This window comes from Mytilus edulis, chromosome 7, assembly GCF_963676685.1.
Source record: "Mytilus edulis chromosome 7, xbMytEdul2.2, whole genome shotgun sequence".
NCBI lineage: Eukaryota > Metazoa > Mollusca > Bivalvia > Mytilida > Mytilidae > Mytilus > Mytilus edulis.
In genome coordinates, this window is record NC_092350.1 from 29,010,794 (window position 1) to 29,030,817 (window position 20,024).

Sequence of the window (20,024 nt, forward strand, 5' to 3'; positions counted from 1 at the left end):
CCAAAAGTAGTGCCAAATACGGCTACGGTAATATATTCCGGGTAATAGAAAATCCTTAGTTTTTCGATAAGTTCAAAGTTTTTTCAACAGGAAGTTTATAAAAATGACCATATAATTGATAATCATGTCAACACCGAAGTGCACTACTGAGCTGGTGATACCCTCGTGGACCAAACGTCAACCAGCAGTGGCATAGACCCAGTGGTGTAAATAGTTATGCAAGGTAAATTATGCACTATTCATACAATTCCCTTGCAGTCCGCTCATAACGGTTCTAAAGCTTTTCAGACAATTCTGCAGAGTGTTGATGTGCACCGGCAAATAACAACTACTATAAAGACTGAACATAGATTGAACAGATTTTTATTGACTGGATGCGAATTGTACGTACAGTACTGTATTAACCGCAATGTATAGGTGTGAATATTGGCTAAAAGATTGAAAATTCCTTAATAATGTATTGTTCATATCTTCAAGTGATCTTCAGATCAAACTGGTCGTTGAACAATTAAAAGTATATTCTATGTGATTAAATTGGTTTAGAAGATAAGGCAACTGCAATATTCTCTATTGTGTTGCCATAGAAGTCAAAGCGAAACTTGACGATTTTAAGTCCCGGTTATTGGTACGAAAGACCATGTATTTATGGAATAAATTTATAAAATATAAAACAAATATTTTAAGGAAATTTAATGAATATATTGATTTTTTTTATAGACTCAGATTAGTTGATCTATATGCAGACGAACATTATTTGATCTCATTAATCCTGAGTTGGTGCTTGGAGCCTGCTGAATGTGTAGACCATCATATTTTTACGAATGCGGTACTGCCTAAACCAACTTGTGACTTGAGTAATGAATTCAAGGTGAAAGGTAAAATCATTTATAATTTGGAAATGAAATACATACTATAGCAAATGTTTTCACCTACAGTACAACATAATTGCATTTTTTTCTTTGACGAGTATTATACATTGCCGTATAAATCTAGTACAAGTCATATAGTCATATCATTTACTCCTCATCAAAGATTCTTAAAATTAACCGAAGTTTTACAGTTTTTACCTGAATGATCCAATGTAATTTAAACTTGAATGATGTCCAAATGGACACATATATTAAAGTTATCAAATAGTTATTTCCAGTTGATAAATTTTCAATGTTCATTGCTTTTCCTACAGACTTTTCACTACATTATTATATGAAAGAGAAAGGTTTGACTACACTAACAGAACTCGACAAGTCTACAGTTTTGGAGAGACTTGGAATTTCTACATATTTAAAATCAACAGAGTGTTCGCAGATGTCCACAGCTCAACAAAGACATAATGGTATGATAAATAGTTAAGTGTGCTCGCAATTATGAAACAAATATGATATTTAATTCACAAGGTTAAAAAAGACCATGTTAACCTTTGCGCCGAACTTTAACCGGTTAGAATTTTCCTTGGAGTTCGGTATTTTGGTTATTTCAACTTTTTCCAAAGAACTAAAATATAAGAAAGATAATACGCAAAGATCATCAACACAAGTTTTATTTAATATCAAATCAATTGCATCACTCCTCAAGGAGCTACATTTTTAACACACCTGAAATGACATTTGTTGGTTTTTTTGTCTACTACTCAAAAATTATAATAGATAGCAGAAACTGTAAGCAGCAAAATATATCAGCAATGCAAGATAAAAAAAAAAGTCAATACCACAAGTATTTATTGATGACTCCCTTAGTATTTACTGTATCTATTTAACGATTTTGACCGTTGCTTGGATGCAGACTGATGAATGGTATGCCTGTCAGTAAAAAACTTGTTAATGTTTAATAAATTACTATGGTTATATTGTCGAGGATCATGTAACCAATTGAAATAAAAATTGACGAAATAATGTGACATTTTATAACAGTTGTTTCTTGGATAGCAAATTTTGGACTATTCAAGTAAAAAATACAGAAGAATCCACTTTCAGATAAAATCGAGTATGACACAACTTCTTTTAGAGTCATTTTTACTGTGTACTTACAAAACAAGACATTTTACAAAGCATGACTACCGTGAAATATATGCATGTTTATATATTATGCTCGGTGAAAATGAAGAAAAAAATATAATGTGAAACCGAAATTTTGAATATACATATTACACGCATTATTTTGATAGATTATATTTGGTGTGTTCTTTAATTTATATATTGCATGTGGTAAATTCTTTTACATTTCAGAGTGTCCTTCCAAAGTCAATTTGTTTGAAAATATATCATCATTTGCTACATGCAGAATTCCAATGAAATGTACTGCCATTAATTGCTGTATAACAATGCCTTACTTTGGAAGAGGGGTTAACTTCTTCATAGATTTGGATATTTGTGACTCCAGACTTATGGTTGGAATAGAGAAGATTGCTTTGAACTATTCTTTGTTGGACTATGAATGGGGAAAGTTACAGAGTTTAAATCTCTATGGTGTCTTTATTGTGAAGTACGTTACATGTTGTATGTTACATGTTCCTACACATTATGTACTGATATCTGAATATTTTAGCCTATCACAATTTGAAATGCAAACCAATCAATTTGTATCATTTGACAAACACTTCTTCTCGGATACGTTTTCCTCAAATGCTTTTTTTCAAATCTGGTCTTTTTAATCTAAATAAACTTTTATACGAATTCAACCAAGTTATGGGTTATCTTCTTACCTGTTATTGAATGAAATAATATTGCATGACAATCCTTGTCCGTTTTGAAAAAAAAGTAAGTTTTATTGAATACCAACGAGATGGAGTTACCAACTTAGTAAATTAAAAAAGAAAACATCAAAAGGTCCCTTTACGAATATGTGATTGAACATGAAAAATAAATATAGTATTTCTTTGACCATCCTTGTTTTAGACCCATTTAATGAATGGTGTATTTACTACTCTGTGTATTGTATCAAACATCTGTTTTAAGACTATCACCTTGGATTGCAAAAACAAATAAATACTTTGATTTTTATATGTTTTGTTTAAATTTGTCTTAATTATTGGTCAAAGTACTTTAAAGTTGATTCTTACGCAGACAAACTTCTTTTTTTTCCATTTAGCTCGGTGTTTTCTAAAGAAATATATTTGTTTGCTTTTCAGCTATACCATTGACGATTTTAGCAGCGAGAATGTTGTTGTATTTAGTGTAAATGTATCAATCTGCTTTGATTTACTTGAAAAATGTGCATTCAGTATTATTGTGTTGAAAGAAGCAAGACTTCCAAAACCTTCTTGTGACTTAGATAAGACTTTTACAATACCAGGTAAAATTACTAATACAATTAGACAAATATACTTGCAATTCGATTAGTCCATTACTCAATATTATAAAAAAAAAATGAAAACTTAAGCTTTTAAAACTGTCCAATTATGCCTGATTTAAACATGTTGACTAGTACGAAAAGAAAGTGAAATGTAATTGTTTATCATGTTATATGAAAAAATAAAATATGTGAAGTAAACAGTAAAGCTGAACGAGTGTAGTTGTATACAATAAGTAAGGTAATATCTTTTAATCTCCTATTTGCAGAGTTTTCTTTGAGGTCATATTTAAGTGACATTGGTCTAGATGGATCAGCCTCACTATTACCAGCACACACAATTTCAGAATTATTGCATCGCCTAGATATAGCTCAGTTCTTACTAAAAGACCAGTGTAATCAGCAGGAACTACCATTTGCTCCAAGCAAAAATGGATGGAATAAGGGTGATGAATAATATACACACAAAATTAAAATTGAATTAACTCATAGTTGTGCATGTGATTATAAGATTATAATTATTAAGCATATTGTCTTCAGGGGATTGGCGAAACGCTTTGCTCTAGGAGTTAATGATTGAGTGTTTAAAATCTCCGCAATGAAGGTTTCAATTTTTTTCAGATTATTTACCTTAAAACAATATGGTGTTCGATATCATAGAAAGGAACATGAGGGAAAAAAACCATGTAGAAATCATTAAACTATTAGAATGCTTTTTATCCTTTCTCAAAACTATTAGAATGCTTTTTATCCTTTCTCAAAACTATTAGAATGCTTTTTATCCTTTCTCAAAACTATTAGAATGCTTTTTATGCTTTTTATCCTTTCTCAAAACTATTAGAATGCTTTTTATCCTTTCTCAAAACTATTAGAATGCTTTTTATCCTTTCTCAAAACTATTAGAATGCTTTTTATCCTTTCTCAAAACTATTAGAATGCTTTTTATCCTTTCTCACTCAGGAGAATGAGTACCAGTTATAAAAAGTAAAATAACAAAAAAAAAAAAAACGAAGTCGGAAGATAGTTCAAAACGGAAAGACAGTAATCAAATGACAAAATCTAAGCTCAAACACATCAAATGAATACATAACATCTGTCGTATTCCTGGCTTGGTACAGTTGTTTTCTATTGCAGAAAATTATTGTTTTAACCTGGTTTCATATCTATCTGAACCTCTCAATCGTATAACAGACGCGTAAAATTCCATTATATTGACAATGTCTGGACAAAACAAACACACAGAAAAGGTAAAACATTTCTAATATAAGGATACAGCAGTCAACGTTGTGTTATAATCTTAATCACTATAAAATCAAACACAAATGTAACAAAGCAATTCCTCATAAGAATGCGTAAATGGTCTGAAATTTCCACAATTCTACAAAATATAATTCGTCAGCTTATAATTGTAATGGGTTCTAAACTTGACCTCAGTTTCATGGTCTATGTTCTTCCTTTTTCTTATACAAACCAGCTCCCACTAAAATATATCTGTAATGATTTCAATTATCAATTGAAAGCATTACTCTTGATTGAAGTCGGTGTTCTCAGTCGTAGCTTACTGCGAAAAGAGCCTCCTGATTACATAAACTAGAGGTTTCTCAAAGGAGACACTGTATTTGTTTCCTTTTACAGGATGCCCAAAACAGTTGAGCCTTCCATCACTTGACAACACTACCAGATGCCATTTACATGATTTTTGTACTGGTGTTACATGCTGTACAGATGTCAGAATACTTGACAGGACTGTTACAACTTACATAAAGTTAGATCCTTGTAACTGGAAACTATTTATAGGGATAGAGAGAATGACTCATACTATAAATCTTTTAGACTACGAGTTTGGCAAGTCAGAACATTTCAAGTTACATGGTCTTTTTCACCTTGAGTAAGTATTGATCGTTTTTATAATGATTCTTCTATGTGAATAGTTATCAAAGGTATTAGGATTATAATTTAATACGCCAGACGCGCGTTTCGTCTATATAAGACTCATCAGTGACGCTCAGATCAAAATATGAATATGAAATATGAATAAGATCATCAACTATATTTTAGGTCGTTTAGTTTCCTTGAATACAGCTGCCGTCCTTCTTTTTCTCATTTTTCATATATATATATATAATACCTGTTTTCAATATATAACGAGGGGTTGTACCCGAAATAAGGCGTTTGCGTTAAAAAATACCCAATGTAATGAAGATACAGTGTTTGATCTTAAGACCTGCATTTGTAATCCCACCTCATCTGAAATCACACAACAATATTTCATGAAACCTATAAGATAATTGGGACATACTATGTGCATAACGACATGAAGTTATGTTGTGCATATTGACCGAATCATATTATTAAATGTTTTTTTTTCTTTCTACATAGGAAAAATTGCGACATATGTTTTCATATGTTTAACATATGTTTTTCATATGTTTGAAAACATATGTAAACATATGTTTAGGCCCGACATGAAAACATATGTTTTTGATCATATGAAAAACATATGTTAAACATATGAAAAACATATGTTTCTAAAATCATATGAAAAACATATGTTTTTCATGCATGTAAACATATGAAAAACATATGTTTTTCATATGTTTTTTATAAACATATGTTTTTCATATGTTTTCATCCCAGACCTAAACATATGTTTTCATATGTTTAGCCTAAACATATGTTTTCATATGTTCGGCCCAAACATATGTTTTCATATGTTTTTATATTGGTCCTAAATAAATATTTTTTTTATGTTTTTTTTTTTAATTTTTCAAATGCATTTATTTTTTCATGTATATGTATTTTTGTTTGGTTTGTTTTTAATGGTAATGTTTTTGATGTTATTCTTCTTCATCATCTTTTTTTTCTGTCAGGAAGTCATTTTGAGTGTAAATACTTCAATATGATGATTTTAATAACCCCAAATACTTGACTCCACAGAAAATACATGGCAAAATCAAAAGCTCTTAACAAATAAAAAGCAACTGTATACATTAGCATTCCTTAATGCAGAAAAATAATTATCACAGTCAGTGCTCCATAATTTGTATTGTATATCTAGTAAAACTTTTTTTTATTAAGTTGTTGTCTCTTCTATTTTCATATTTTTGTCTCTTTGACATACTCATTTCTATTGCCTATGTTCTATTTTCATATTTTTGTCTCTTTGACATATCCCATTTCTATTGTCTATATTCTATTTTCATGGTTTTGTCTCTTTGACATATCCCATTCTATGTTTGCCTCTTTGACATACCCTAATTCTATTGTCTATATTCTATTTTCATCTCTATGACATATCAAATTTTTATTGTCTATATTCTATTTTCGTATGTTTGTCTCTGTGACATACACCATTTCTATTGTTGATAATCTATTCTAATCTGATGTATGTGATATTTCTATTGTCTATATTCTATTTTCCTCTGATTTCTGTGATATTTCTATTGTGACAGTCTATATTATATTTCCCTCTGATGTATGTGATATTTCTATTGTCTATATTCTATTTCCCTCTGATGGATGTGATACCTCTATTGCTATATCACCATACACATTGATATGTAATTGTCTACACTGCTAGCTATTACAGGCGCTAGTGTATGCTGCCACTTTTGTGGCCCTTATAATTAATGGCTTGCTGTTTCGTGTGAGCTCTGTTTTGAAAACTGTATTTTGACCTGTAATGGTTTACTTTTACAAATTATGACCTGGATGGAGAGTTGTTTCATTGGCACTAATACCACATCTTCTTATATCTATAATTAAGAAAGACAACTAGATTGACTTTTGAGTTCAATATTGTATTAATTTAAAATGAATGTTCTTTGGTACTGTTTCTTTACTTTTCAGTTCCTGAAAATAAAAATAACAGAACAGAGTTTCAATGTCCACTGAGTTGCACATATTTTATTTAGCAAGGGGCAATAATTAAAAAAAGGCACTTGAATAAAATTATGAATAAAAAAGTGTGCTTGGAAAAAAACTTCTTTTTCTTGTATACGAAATATTTCAAACAGACCTTCAAGGGCATTTCTTACAGTATACTATGTGTTTTATAAAAAAATGAACCGATCAGAGCGCTTACAAGGCCATTTTCCTTTATTTAATATTTTCAAGGGCCATAACTCTTTTGAAAATAGTCAATCCGTCAAAAGTAGTGAACTTGACCAATATATTGCTGATATTAAAGTATAGTATAAGTTTTATAAAAATCTGGCAAGAATTGCACCGGCAAGACAAGTATAAACACCTTACAATCATTCTATAAACATATTAATTAATGTCTGCCATACAATATGTAGTTTTAATTTTTCAATGGTTCACATTTTGCATTCTTAAACAAGTTGAAGGTTACTTTATGGTATGAATTTTGATTATTGTTCATTGCTGAACAGTGACCAGTAAATGTTTTATCTTTGTTCTTTAGTTTTTTAATTGATAGTTGTCACATTGAGGATCATACGCCATCTCCTTATATCAAGCCATCTCCTTATATCAATATTCTAGTTCTTTAAAAACACTCTACGGTTAAAAGAAAATTATCAAATTAATTTTTCTTGTTTATTTTAAGGTACAGTGGCAAATATTTAATGTATATATTCAAGACAACTGACAAGAACAACTTTTGATCATGTTAAATATACAATTCATAATATACGGTCTGTGATGCAAATGCTATAATTATTTGAGCTTCTCATTTCTCATGCATGTGCAGCAGAAGCAGATGAGACTGGTAAGGATTCCTCGATGCATACTTGACATCAAAATGACAGAAAAACAAACAAAAACAATATACATGTACAATTACACTTGAAAAAGTTTTGAATAGATAACATTAAATTATTTAAATCAAATACAATTCTACATATGAACTTACTTTGATACCAGTCTTTTTTTTACAGGACATCTGCACCTACATGTACATGTACACCGTAGCATGTACCTCAGTGATTCTTATACTGCACTTTCCTTTCATTTGGTAACAAGCTATAATTATAAATTTTAAGTTAATCCAAAAGTCCAGACAAAAACTAAATGTACATGTAGTATGAACTGATGCTCACTAATTAATACTTTTACTTTTGAGTTAATGGAAACAATTTATAAACAATCAACAAATATATGTATAGCATGAACTTTTCTTATATCATGTATATATAAAAAACTATTCTTCTGCCTAAGTTTAAAAAAATCCATTTAGGCCAAGGTTGGGCGGTAAATACCACCCCCGGTATTTACCAGTGGTATTAACCGGTATTTACCGCCCGGACAATACTCCCCAAGTGGTCAATACTGGCAAATACTGGTCAATTGAAATTTTCATGGTTGTTTTTACTATAATTAATTAAAGGAAAAACTTGATAAAAAGTCAAATATACTTAAACTTTAATCTGTATGCATGTGTCAGCTTATAAAATTAATGAATTTGATGTTTTATTCACCATGTTCATTTATAACATTTATTCCTACTGATTTAAAATTTAGTTATTATGAATTATGATATTGTATACCTAAGATATATATATATATATATATATATATATATAAATTTACATATTATTTCAACATTTATGAATCAATATATTTTTTATTCAAAATGTAGGATTTTACAGGCAATTGAAATTAAAAGGTAAATTAAACTACAGGTTAATGAAGTGACAGTCTGAATGAAGTTACAAGTGTCTTTTTACCTATCACCTGGCATTGCTAGATGTGAAAATTTAATTACTAAAACAACAGCCCCCAATAAAAGTTGACAGTACATTGGTTGAAAGTAATAAAAGTAATATATTAAGACTCCCTTAAACAATAAATCATTTCCTGTCTATTTAACTGTGTTACAAAACCTCCTTCATGCTGGAAATAGAAATTTTTGAAGCAGGGACAAAAAGTTTTTATCTTTTTCTATTATGTACACATTAATCAATATAGATCCCTGTTTGAATTAACAATAAAAATAGAAGTGAAAGCATTAAAAATGATTTGAACACTTTCTATATTTAATTATTAATAGTAATTATAATTGACCAGGAAAAGAGTGGTTTTTATAGTAATGACCACCCAAAATTTCAATCGACCAGTATTTGCCTGTATTTCCCAGTATTTGCCAGTATTTTCCGGTAATTACCTGTATTTACCACTGGCATGCTTTTTTGCCAACCTTAGTTTAGGCATTAACTCTGGTTTATTAAATCTTGATTTGCTGTTTCATAGGCAAAATTGTTGAAATACAACATTTATATATAAATATTAAACTCATGAACATAACATGTTGTCATGTGTGTTACCATCTGTATACTTCATGCATTTAATAAAAGAACAGTGTTTCAATGTACCTCACCAATTGATGGATATATAAAATTTGCTGTCAAAAAGCAATAACCACATCAAATAAGTATGTTCTTTTTTTTTTTAACATTTTTCATAAATTATAAAAATAATCTACAAGAAAAGTAGACATGTGTGGGATGCAATTCCTTACAAATTCAATATCTATTTCCAAGAGGCAAAATTCCTGTAAACATATTTTATTAATAGCCTGTTAAGTTTCTCTTTATCTTCTTTAGTTCTTGCTCAAAACACAAAAGAGGAAAAGATTGCAAAATTTACGAGAAAGTTGTTAAAAATTGACTATAAAGGGCAACAACTGCTTAAGGGGTCCATTGAAAATTTGGTTATGTTGACCATTGTAGATCTTACTTTGAACATTATTGCATGAAACTTTTCAAAAATCAAAAATTAAAAAAATTTTGAAAAAAAAGGAATCCCTTTAAAAAGTTGTAAACAAACTATCCCCCCCCCTCAACTTATTGAAATCCCCCTTGGAGCAATAACCCTAGAACTCAATCCCATCCTTTCTTTTGTAGTATGGAACCTTGAAGTACAATTTCAGAGAGATCCATACACTCGGTGGCGGATCCAGAAATTTTTATATGTGGGGGCCCAGTGACTGCCTAAGAGGGGGACTGATCCGGACATGATTCAGTGTTTCCCTATATAATCAACCAAAATTTTCCCAGAAAAGAGGGGGGGAGGGGGCAGGGCTGCCTGGGCCTCCCACCTTAATCCGCCTATGAGTCACTTAAACACAAGTTATTGTCTCAAACGCGCCCCTCTATTTTCAAATCCTAGCTGGAACACTGGTCTGGAAACTAGAAACATGCTTCTTTTTGGCCTCAATTCCTGCATATTTTGGGCAACTAACCCAAAACTCTATCCCAGCCTTCCCCTTGTTATATGGAACATTGTGGTACAATTTCAGAGAGATCTATACAATTACACACAAGTTATTGTCTGGAAACTAGAAAAATGCTTGTTTTTGGCCCCTTATTCGTAAACTTTGGCCCCATGACCCCTAAACTGAATCAAAACCTTGTACTTGTGGTTTTAAACATTGTGGTACAATTTCAGAGCAATTGAAATACTTAAATGTATAAACAAGCTATTATCCTGAAACTAGAAAAATGCTTGTTTATGGCCCATTTTAGGCCCCTAAACAGTTGGGACTTCCGACCATCATCCCCAAAATCCTCCCAACCTTTTTTTGTGGTATTGGACCTTCTTAACAAAATTCATAAATATTTATGCACTTAAACCCAGGTTATTGTTCGGAAACCAATGTGTCTTCGGACGCTGCAGATAACGACAACACCTTACCATTATACAATCCCAAAAAATTGTTTGTGGTCGTATAAAAAGAACAAGCAATAGAGCTTCCAATGCTATTTTCAATAAAATGGTCCAGTAGAAAAAATATTTTTTCACAGCTTACACGAAATCAAAATGTGCAACATGTAGATAGTCTGACAACAACAAAATATTCAAACAAAGTTATCCTTTTTATTACATGTACATACCTCTCGTCATAAAATAATTGCCGGCTGCTCTTTATATGCACATAAATCAATATGAAAATCTATGAATCCATCATATAATCTAGAAAGCAATGCCTGAGAGAATTCCATTCTGTTGCTTAGCTTCTTCTTCTTCTTGAAGTACATGTACTTCCATAGAAAATGCTAAAAGAAATAATGTAAAATGAAATGAAGTTAAAATATCTGACAAATTGCCTTAAATATTTTTATACATGTTATATGGCAAAATTGGCTTATTTTGATCTTTTAAAACAAGACCAACAGATCTAGACTTGCCCGGAAAAAAATTATACTAGTACTATATATACATGTATAATATAAAAGTATTAAATTATTTAAATGTTCTAATCCATCTTATTAAATCCATATGTCTGTTGTATGAATTCAATGGTGTATCAAAGTGGTTAAATTTGATCTCTGACTAAATAAGTTCTTGTCATGATTCACAAATGTATAATGCCAATCTTTTGCATCAGTTAACAGTACAAATGTACATGGTCAAGGGGATAACTTAATTCAGGAGCCTGTAACTTAGTGGTTGTCGTTTGTTTATGTGTTACACATTTGTTTTGTGTTCATTTTTTATACAAAAATAAGGCCCTAAGTTTTCTCGTTTGAATTGTTTTATATTGTCATTTAGGGACCTTTTATAGCTGACTATGCAGTATGGGCTTTTCTCATTGTTGAAGGCCGTACAGTGCCCTATAGTTGTTAATTTCTGTGTCATTTTGGTCTCTTATCATATGGACAGTTGTCTCATTGGCAATCAAACCACATCTTTTTTTTTATATTAAATAAGTTATTAGTGAAAATAACATGCATGTTGTTATGCCAGATAATTTCATGAGTTGTCAACTCTTCATTTCTAAAATTTTCTTCGGTAGTAACATATATTTATTGTTTTTGGTGTGCACTAGGGAATTTTTGAAAATTTATATGTGCAGTAACTAAATACACAGCCTTTATAACTAATTTTCAAATTAAATGTATACATTTTTAATCAACCATGGTAACTTCTTTAGTCGATGAGACAAGGGATTTCACTTAGCTGTAACATTTGTACATGTATAACATGTATAGGCCTAGTTATCATGGTTATTACAGACATGTATAAACATGTTTTATATGAGACAGTTTGCATGGTTTGGTAATTACTGAAAAGGAAGGGTGTGTTAAATTTTAACCTTGTCCATCCGTCAGTACATACATTTTGTTGTATGTCCCAAAAAATTGGGTGGTCACTGGTGTTACTTTTACCTTTCTTCAGTTATGCATTGCTGAATTTTTATTGTTCTTTTCTCTCAAATTTTAGTTTGCCTCAACCAAATGTTATGAAACTTATATACACACCGCTTATTTCCACATTTATAAATTCAGATTGAGTTCATATTTGGTGGCATCACTTTTACTGTTCTTGATTTATACCCTTTACAAATTGAAAAATGACTGATTTTTTTTGTTTCCGTTTTCTTATTGTAGTTTCCGTTTGTTTTGACCAAATGCAACGAAAATAACACACAATGCTTATATTAAACCACATAAAATTTACACTTTGTAACACAGATCAAGTTTTGAATTCTAGAGGAATTACTTATACATTAGAGTTATGCTCCTTTACAAATGAATTAATAAAATTGTTGATTTTTTGTTTCCACTCTTTTTTGAAATTTGAAGTTACATGTACATGTATACATAATGATGTTTAAATTTGGTCAGTGTAAATGAGATCAAGACAAGGTCAAATGAACCTTGATCATGTTGATAGACAGAGACTTGCAGACTCATTCATGCCCTATTATAATTATTGCATACATTTTACACCAAAACCTGAACTATGTTGTATGCTGTAGTTACGACTTGTATCTGGAATAAACCTTAACCAGGCAAGGTTTGGTGGTAAATAACTTGTTGTTAGCTTTGAACTAGTTATCAGTAACTAAGAGGTAACTCTCAAATCTGGACTTAAAGAGGTTATTTTTGTTGTGCCTGTGGTGATGTATAAATACCCTGTCTGGTTTATGTTTTTGTTGGATGTCTTTTTGCTTTGTACATATCTGATGGCAAATGTACATGTGTTAAGCCCTTTTCACACCACTATCCAAGGTTAGGAGGGGGTTTAATTTGGCACCAACAAACTGGTTTGACTCCATCACATCCTGTACATGCTGTATGTTTCTGTCCCAAGTCAGAAGTCTGTTATTAAGTTCATGTTGTAGTTTGTTGCTTTACTAGTATATATCATGTTTGTTTATTTGTTCCTTGTTTTGTTTTAAAATCATTATCAGTCTGTAAGTTCCTTCATTTGACTTATAAAGCTGACTTTGCATTATGCACTTTGCTCATTGTTGAAGTCAACTTGTAAGATACAAATGAACATGTAGTCCAAATTATTATGACGTCTAGAAAGGCTATTTTTTATTTTTGCATTGACGCAGCCATTCTGCAACATAGATGTAAATAAAATTAAGTATAATAGCTTTCAAGACTTCATTATTATTTAGACTACATTGTACTTGTATTTTAACTTATAATTGTTGGCAGGCCTTGGTGGCGGAGTGTAAAGTGGTTGGTATGTTTATGTCTTGTTCTACTGTCCGATTTAACAAGAAGATCTTTAGGGTAAATTGCTATGTGTTGGTGTATGATCATATAGAATACCACTAGTCTTGTTTGTATTCGTCTCAATTCTTATGTAGGCCACTGGAGGTGATCAAGCATATTTAAGACAGAGCTGGTATTGTGATATACCGGTTCTCCGGTTTACAATCAACAGTCAAATAGTTTTTTTGTGAAAAATTTGCACACACATCTTCCTGTTTTTGGCCAATTATAATAATAAAGAAGGTGCATTATTATATTTACCATTCGTTGCCCTTTTAAGGTACATAAATGTACGTAATCCATGAAAACAAAACACTTTCGACATTTCGAACTTTCGTTGCGTTGACTTTCTCTAGACTTTCATTTCTATGTTTCGTTCCCCGGTTTCTTCTAGTTAATCGACAAGTCACTCAATTCAATTTATCTGTTTATAAGTAGAAGAAGAAGTAGAATCTATCTCTGTCCATTCTTAAAACTTAAATAAACAGCTGTAGACTGCTGCAGATGATCGCGTGAGCGTCCATGGTTTGCGTCATAGTGCACAAAACGATAACGGTGAAAATATTTCCGAGTTTTCCCGGTTTTCGAATTCGACGTGCCAAGTACGTAATACGAGGGTCTGGAATCAAAATTAGGGATTTAAGAAAAGGGAATAAGAAAAAAAATGCAGAATAAATAATAAAAAATAAATAATAAAGAACAGAGAGAGAATAATGGGATAATCAATAAAAAAATTAATTTAGAATAAAGATCAATAAAGAACAAACTATAAAAAGTCACTTGAAGAATATTTATTCATTATTCATATTATTATCTATTAATCATAACTCTTTCATTTATTTTACATTCTTATTAAATTAATTAGAAAGCTCTGCTGTTAGGCTTCAATACTAATTTAGACATTTTCTCCAATTTTCATTAATGTATTTTAAAACATATGAAAACATATGAAATTCATATGTTTTTCATATGTTTGTAAACATATGTTTACATATGTCATAAAACATATGTTAACATATGTTTGCTAACATATGTTTTCATATGTTTCAAATCATATGTAAACATGATTGTAAACATATGTTTATCATATGTTTGTCCTAAACATATGAAAAACATATGATTTTCATATGTTTTTCATATGTTTTGAAAACATATGATAAACATATGTTGCAATTTTTCCTGTGTAGGAGTAATGCCTCATTTAAAATTGATATTAAGGCATAAAAATACATCTGCAAACGTTTATCAGCGCAACCTCTATATAACCATACATCAAACTTTCTAGTAAATGATATATGATGGGAATATCCATTAGATTTTTTTATCAGTTTACTTACTGTAGGAATAATGAGTCTTTGAACTAAGGAATACTTTTGTGTTTTTTTTTTGGTCCTGTGACAATGTGTGTGTGGTAATTATTTAAACGTGCTCTTTAAAGTACTGTCCTATCCAAATTTATAGTTTTGACAGTCCTGTGATCATCAATAAACTTATTTAAGTAATTACTACATGCTAAAGTATATTTATAGATTATCGTTGATCATATCATCGAGATTGGTTTTCTCGCTTGATCCGGGACAGAGAAAGCAAGAAAAGCAATCGAGTTGAGATGACCAATGATAATCTGTTTAGCGCCATTTTACCTATGACGACGTTGTCAATTTCATGTCAATTTCGTAAGCCACGCCACGTGCCTCCCTAGCTTCTAGCGATAATTTTCCATATCAAGCGAGTAGCATGATATGAAAAATTATCACAAAAAAAAATCAATGCAAAAATGCACAAACTAGCGATAATATGTTGTATCATGATTTAGTTTACTTATTAATTTCCAATATTAGTCAAAATAGTATACAGGATAAACATTGACAATGTGGAGATTTAACTTAAACTCATACGTATTGCTTATTTGCAGACAAAAAATACAGTTGACAATTTGTATGCTTTTAAATTGACAATAGAGCTTATGATTTAACATTTGCCACAGTAATGTATCAAGTAAATGTTCTTTACTGAATTGTTCGTGTACTTTAATGACGAAATAGCTTTACATTCATATCTGTCTACTTTTTTTCATTTGTAGTTATAACATTGAAGAATTTAAGATATCAAGAATGTACATGGTTAACTTAAATTTAAGTGTTTGCTTTGAAACACACTATCCTTGCGTAATACATGTGACTGTGTTGAGAAATACACAATTACCAAAGCGAATCTGTAATTGGAAGACTGATTTTATTGATTCAGGTAAATATTTAAATCAATTTATTGGTATTTTGCACAAGATTTAATTTGCAGCTATTCTGACAAATGTAAGTTCGCTTGGGTAGTAAAAGAATATCTATGCAATTAAAAATGTTAAGACATTTTAACTTTTGAATGAAATCTGCGTTGTTTTAAGCAAAATATGTTAGACATTAACTCCTTTAAGCCTAAACGTAAACTCTGGGCTTGATTTGTCTGATTAGTGATTTTGGTTTTAATTTTATTTTATTTCAAGTCCGCAAACACATTTATTTCTCCTGTGTAAATAGTATTTATTAACATGCCATTAAGTTTTTCAGTCTTGATTGTTTTAGAAAAGGTTATTTAGAATGATTTTGTTTCAGATTTTTCATACCGAAATTTTTTACAAGAAAAGGGACTACCAGAAGATCAAAATCTAACTAACTATCAAATGAAAGATTTGATGGAGGAATTAGGAATCAGTGAATTTCTGCAAGGAAAAGAGTGTTCTAAAAGTCAGCGATTATTGTCATCTGTAATAAATGGATGGGAAAATGGTATTTTTCTTAATTTTTAAACCTCCCCTAAAAAAGAAAGATATAAAGACACTTTTTCAATTTTCAAAACAACTTCATACAAATACGGAGATGGGATATGATTGCCAATGAGAAAACTATCCACCTGCATATAAGTTTAAATGAGCTAAATTTAAACACTGATAGGTTACTAAACTGGCTTGAACGTTGTACAATACCCATCTAACCGAATTTCGAATATTGGACAAAAGGGGAAGACAATCTCCGTTTTTTGGGTAATCAGCCTCCGCAGTGTTTAGCCTAAAGACTGCAAACATTTTGAATGTTTATAATTAGTTTAACGATGGGTAACTTATTTTTTTTACATAAAATATTCTTATAATAATTAGTAGGTTTTTAAAAAAGTATTCTTGGTAGATTTTCTCTTTGTAGCCAACTGTTTCTTTAACATTTACACTTTGTTAGAGTGATGAAACTATCAAAGGAAAATTTAACAAACATATTTTACAAGATTATTTTTGGCTATGGTTCTGATTGACATGTAAAAAATATCAGTTTTCTGCATATATTTTAGATATATTATTTGTTTTCTCAATTTCATATCAATTGGATGTCACAAATTTTATTACAGAATGTAACATACCAATGTCGATGCTTCCTAACAATCCAGAATTCGTTACGTGTAAAATAAGGGACTCCTGTACATCTTTAGAATGTTGTTTAATAACTGGAAAACTTGGTAGATCATTTAAACTATTTATAGAAATTGAACCATGTCTTTTTCAACTGAGATTGGGTATAGAAGAGATGACTTTTAACATGCTTTTATTTGACTTTGAATGGGGACAACCAGTCGAGGCCTGGCTGTTTGGTCTTGTTAGAATAAAGTAAGTAATTTAGAATTAAAACATATATTCTGTCAATATTCATCAACAGCTAATATCACAAATAGTCTTCGGTAAAAATGATGACTAGTTTAAAACAATCAACGTTTATTTTATGATGTATGATTAGTTATTAGTTTTCACCGAATATAACAAAACAGGCCTAACATGAATATGTAGTTTGTGGAACCCTGTACTATACTTTTCCTCAATTCAACTTTGACTGAAATTAAATTGACTGAAATTAGGAGATTCAACCGAATTTCAACCAAATGTCTAGTTTTCGACGTTTTCCTTCTGGAAATGATAGAATGAATGTGAGCCAAATTATACCTACAATACTCCTATAGGTAGTATTTCAAAAGTATTAATATTATACAAGTTGAAAACTTTAATTCACATTGCTCAATATAAGCTATTGCCATTCTGAAAGAGAAGTGGCGATAAGACCAACTTTTGTAATTTTATATAAAAATACAATTTAGTATACGACTCTTAAGGTAGATAGGGTGTCTTTTTCCATCTTGGATTTGGAAATACCAGAAAACAAGGTCTAGATCTTTAATAGAATGTGCAAATTTTTCGAGTAGTAGGTAATTCATGTGTAAGAACTTCCACTTCTGTATAGAAAATTACATGTTTTATCATATTCATGGTTGTATTTTACAAAAAACAGAAAACTTTTGTTTGATCAAAATTTTTCCAACTTTGCCCCATAAGGGGAGGCAACTCAAATGCAAGGGCAGATAATTCAGATTAAGGTACTTACAATAGAATGTGTTAGGAATTTCTCTATTTTATTATGTAGCAAGAAAACGGGTCCGGTGACCCCATTTTTTCTTTTTCTTAACTGAAAGCATATTATTAAAGCTATCTTCTCATATGTTATCTCAAAATTCTATGGTGTAGTTTATGCTTTATTGCAGAAAATTGGGTTTTCCATGCATAATCTATACAAAATTTGTCAATTTTAAACACCGTGTAGCATGAAAATAAGCCCGGTGACCCATTCTTTTTATTACTTTTTTTTAAAAAGCATAATATAAACTACATTTTGGCAAATTATTAAAAAATTCTATGGATTATAATTTAGACACCCCATCTACCTTAACATGTTCAAAAACAAATCCACTGATGATAACATTGTCTTTTGGTTTTTTTTTCATTATTGGAATTGATGTTTGCTTTTTAGATTTACCTTTACTGACTTAAGCGCCGAAAATCAGTATTTGTTTGACCTTTCTCTAAGTGTATGTCTGGAAGCTGCGAAAACAGAACCGTGCTATATTGTTGTTAATATCCTTGAAAAATACAGGCTTCAAAAACCAAAATGTGATTGGAATACTAAAATTTCAATATCAAGTTAGTATAGATATCATATCAAAATAAGATAATACTCTACTTGTAAATGTACCAGAATCGTACGAACGAAATTATGATTAGAATGTTAACTTTTGAAAATACAATGTTGAAGGTATTGTACACAGTTAAACTGAGTTAAGGTATCAGGTCTCACGCTTGAAGAACCTTCAAGATTTGTTGTGAATCTTTTTTAACAAATTGTAAAAGGAGATTACATTTTTGTATTTGAGAACGATATTCGATTGTAAGATATATGATTAATATTTAATAGAATGGATTTTTCTTTGCATTTGTGTATGTGGTTTGCTCTACTGACTTCGAGTCATGAATGCATTCTCCATAATATTAATTTATCTATTGAAATTTATCGAACACTCTTATTTTGCATAATTATTTTGTTGTAATTTTCTATTCGTCATAAGAATTCTGCTGTTTTAGATTTTTCTTATACTGAATGGTTGAGAGAAAATATGGTTACGACAACTAAAACCCTTGCACCTTACCTGACATCTAAACTATTATTTGACATGAAGGTTGCTGCCTATTTGATAGACACCACTTGTCATTTTGACATTTACACGTCAGATAAAACGAACAATGGATGGACCAATGGTAATATTTATTTTAATTTAAATTATGAACCGCCATTTGATTCCAGTTCTTTTTGAACATCAAGAATAGTTGATTTTCATAGATTATGCTAAATTTCACGGAAAATATAGTAAAAATATGTTCGTGTTGATAAAAAATGCAAATATTTCTTCTTTTATATCAGAAATATGCAATGTCATTTGCAATCAGTCATTTTAGATGCCTTTAGAAAACAAATATTTATAAAATATGTGAATAGTTGAAGGATGCGTAAACTTCTGATTTTGTTGGATAAGATTGTAATCATTTCTTAATTTTAATGGAACTTAGACCGCCATTTTATTCTTTAACTCATAATGGGTTGTTTTATACAAAATTAAGTGAATAATATGAGGCAGGTATTACCTGTGAATTGGGACGAAGTATGTATGAATTATTTTTTATGTAACTTAAATATTTGTTAAAAAAAGAAACGGAAATACCGTAACGTTTCCGATTTTGGTTCTGTTGTTTGGGATTTTACTTGTGACGTTATTTAAGTTATGACGTCATGTTCAGTGTAAACAAAGAAACGCAATGCATCAGGTAACGTTAATTCATATTAAAGACAAAGAATTATTAAAAATGAAATATTGGTATTGTGTTCCTTGTGTTCCAATATTTTA

General features: G+C 30.4%; 1 protein-coding gene and 1 long non-coding RNA gene across 2 annotated transcripts in view; one reads left to right on the forward strand and one right to left on the reverse strand.

Moving 5' to 3' along the window:
• Positions 1-19,436, forward strand: part of LOC139483067 (uncharacterized) — a 34,233-nt gene extending 14,797 nt beyond the window's left edge. The window contains exons 13-23 of the mRNA XM_071267095.1: positions 718-875; positions 1,184-1,333; positions 2,223-2,478; positions 3,125-3,288; positions 3,555-3,731; positions 4,921-5,173; positions 15,844-16,007; positions 16,370-16,543; positions 17,154-17,409; positions 18,599-18,768; positions 19,207-19,436. Coding sequence (XP_071123196.1) covers positions 718-875; positions 1,184-1,333; positions 2,223-2,478; positions 3,125-3,288; positions 3,555-3,731; positions 4,921-5,173; positions 15,844-16,007; positions 16,370-16,543; positions 17,154-17,409; positions 18,599-18,768; positions 19,207-19,436 — 2,152 coding nt within the window. The remainder of the gene's footprint in view (positions 1-717; positions 876-1,183; positions 1,334-2,222; positions 2,479-3,124; positions 3,289-3,554; positions 3,732-4,920; positions 5,174-15,843; positions 16,008-16,369; positions 16,544-17,153; positions 17,410-18,598; positions 18,769-19,206) is intronic.
• LOC139481198 (uncharacterized) lies at positions 7,065-14,324 on the reverse strand. Its single transcript, XR_011654578.1, has 4 exons — positions 14,022-14,324; positions 11,142-11,303; positions 8,162-8,271; positions 7,065-7,137 (listed from the first exon to the last, which is right to left on the reverse strand). It is a non-coding gene; the product is annotated as an uncharacterized lncRNA (long non-coding RNA).
• Positions 19,437-20,024: the final 588 nt, after the last annotated feature.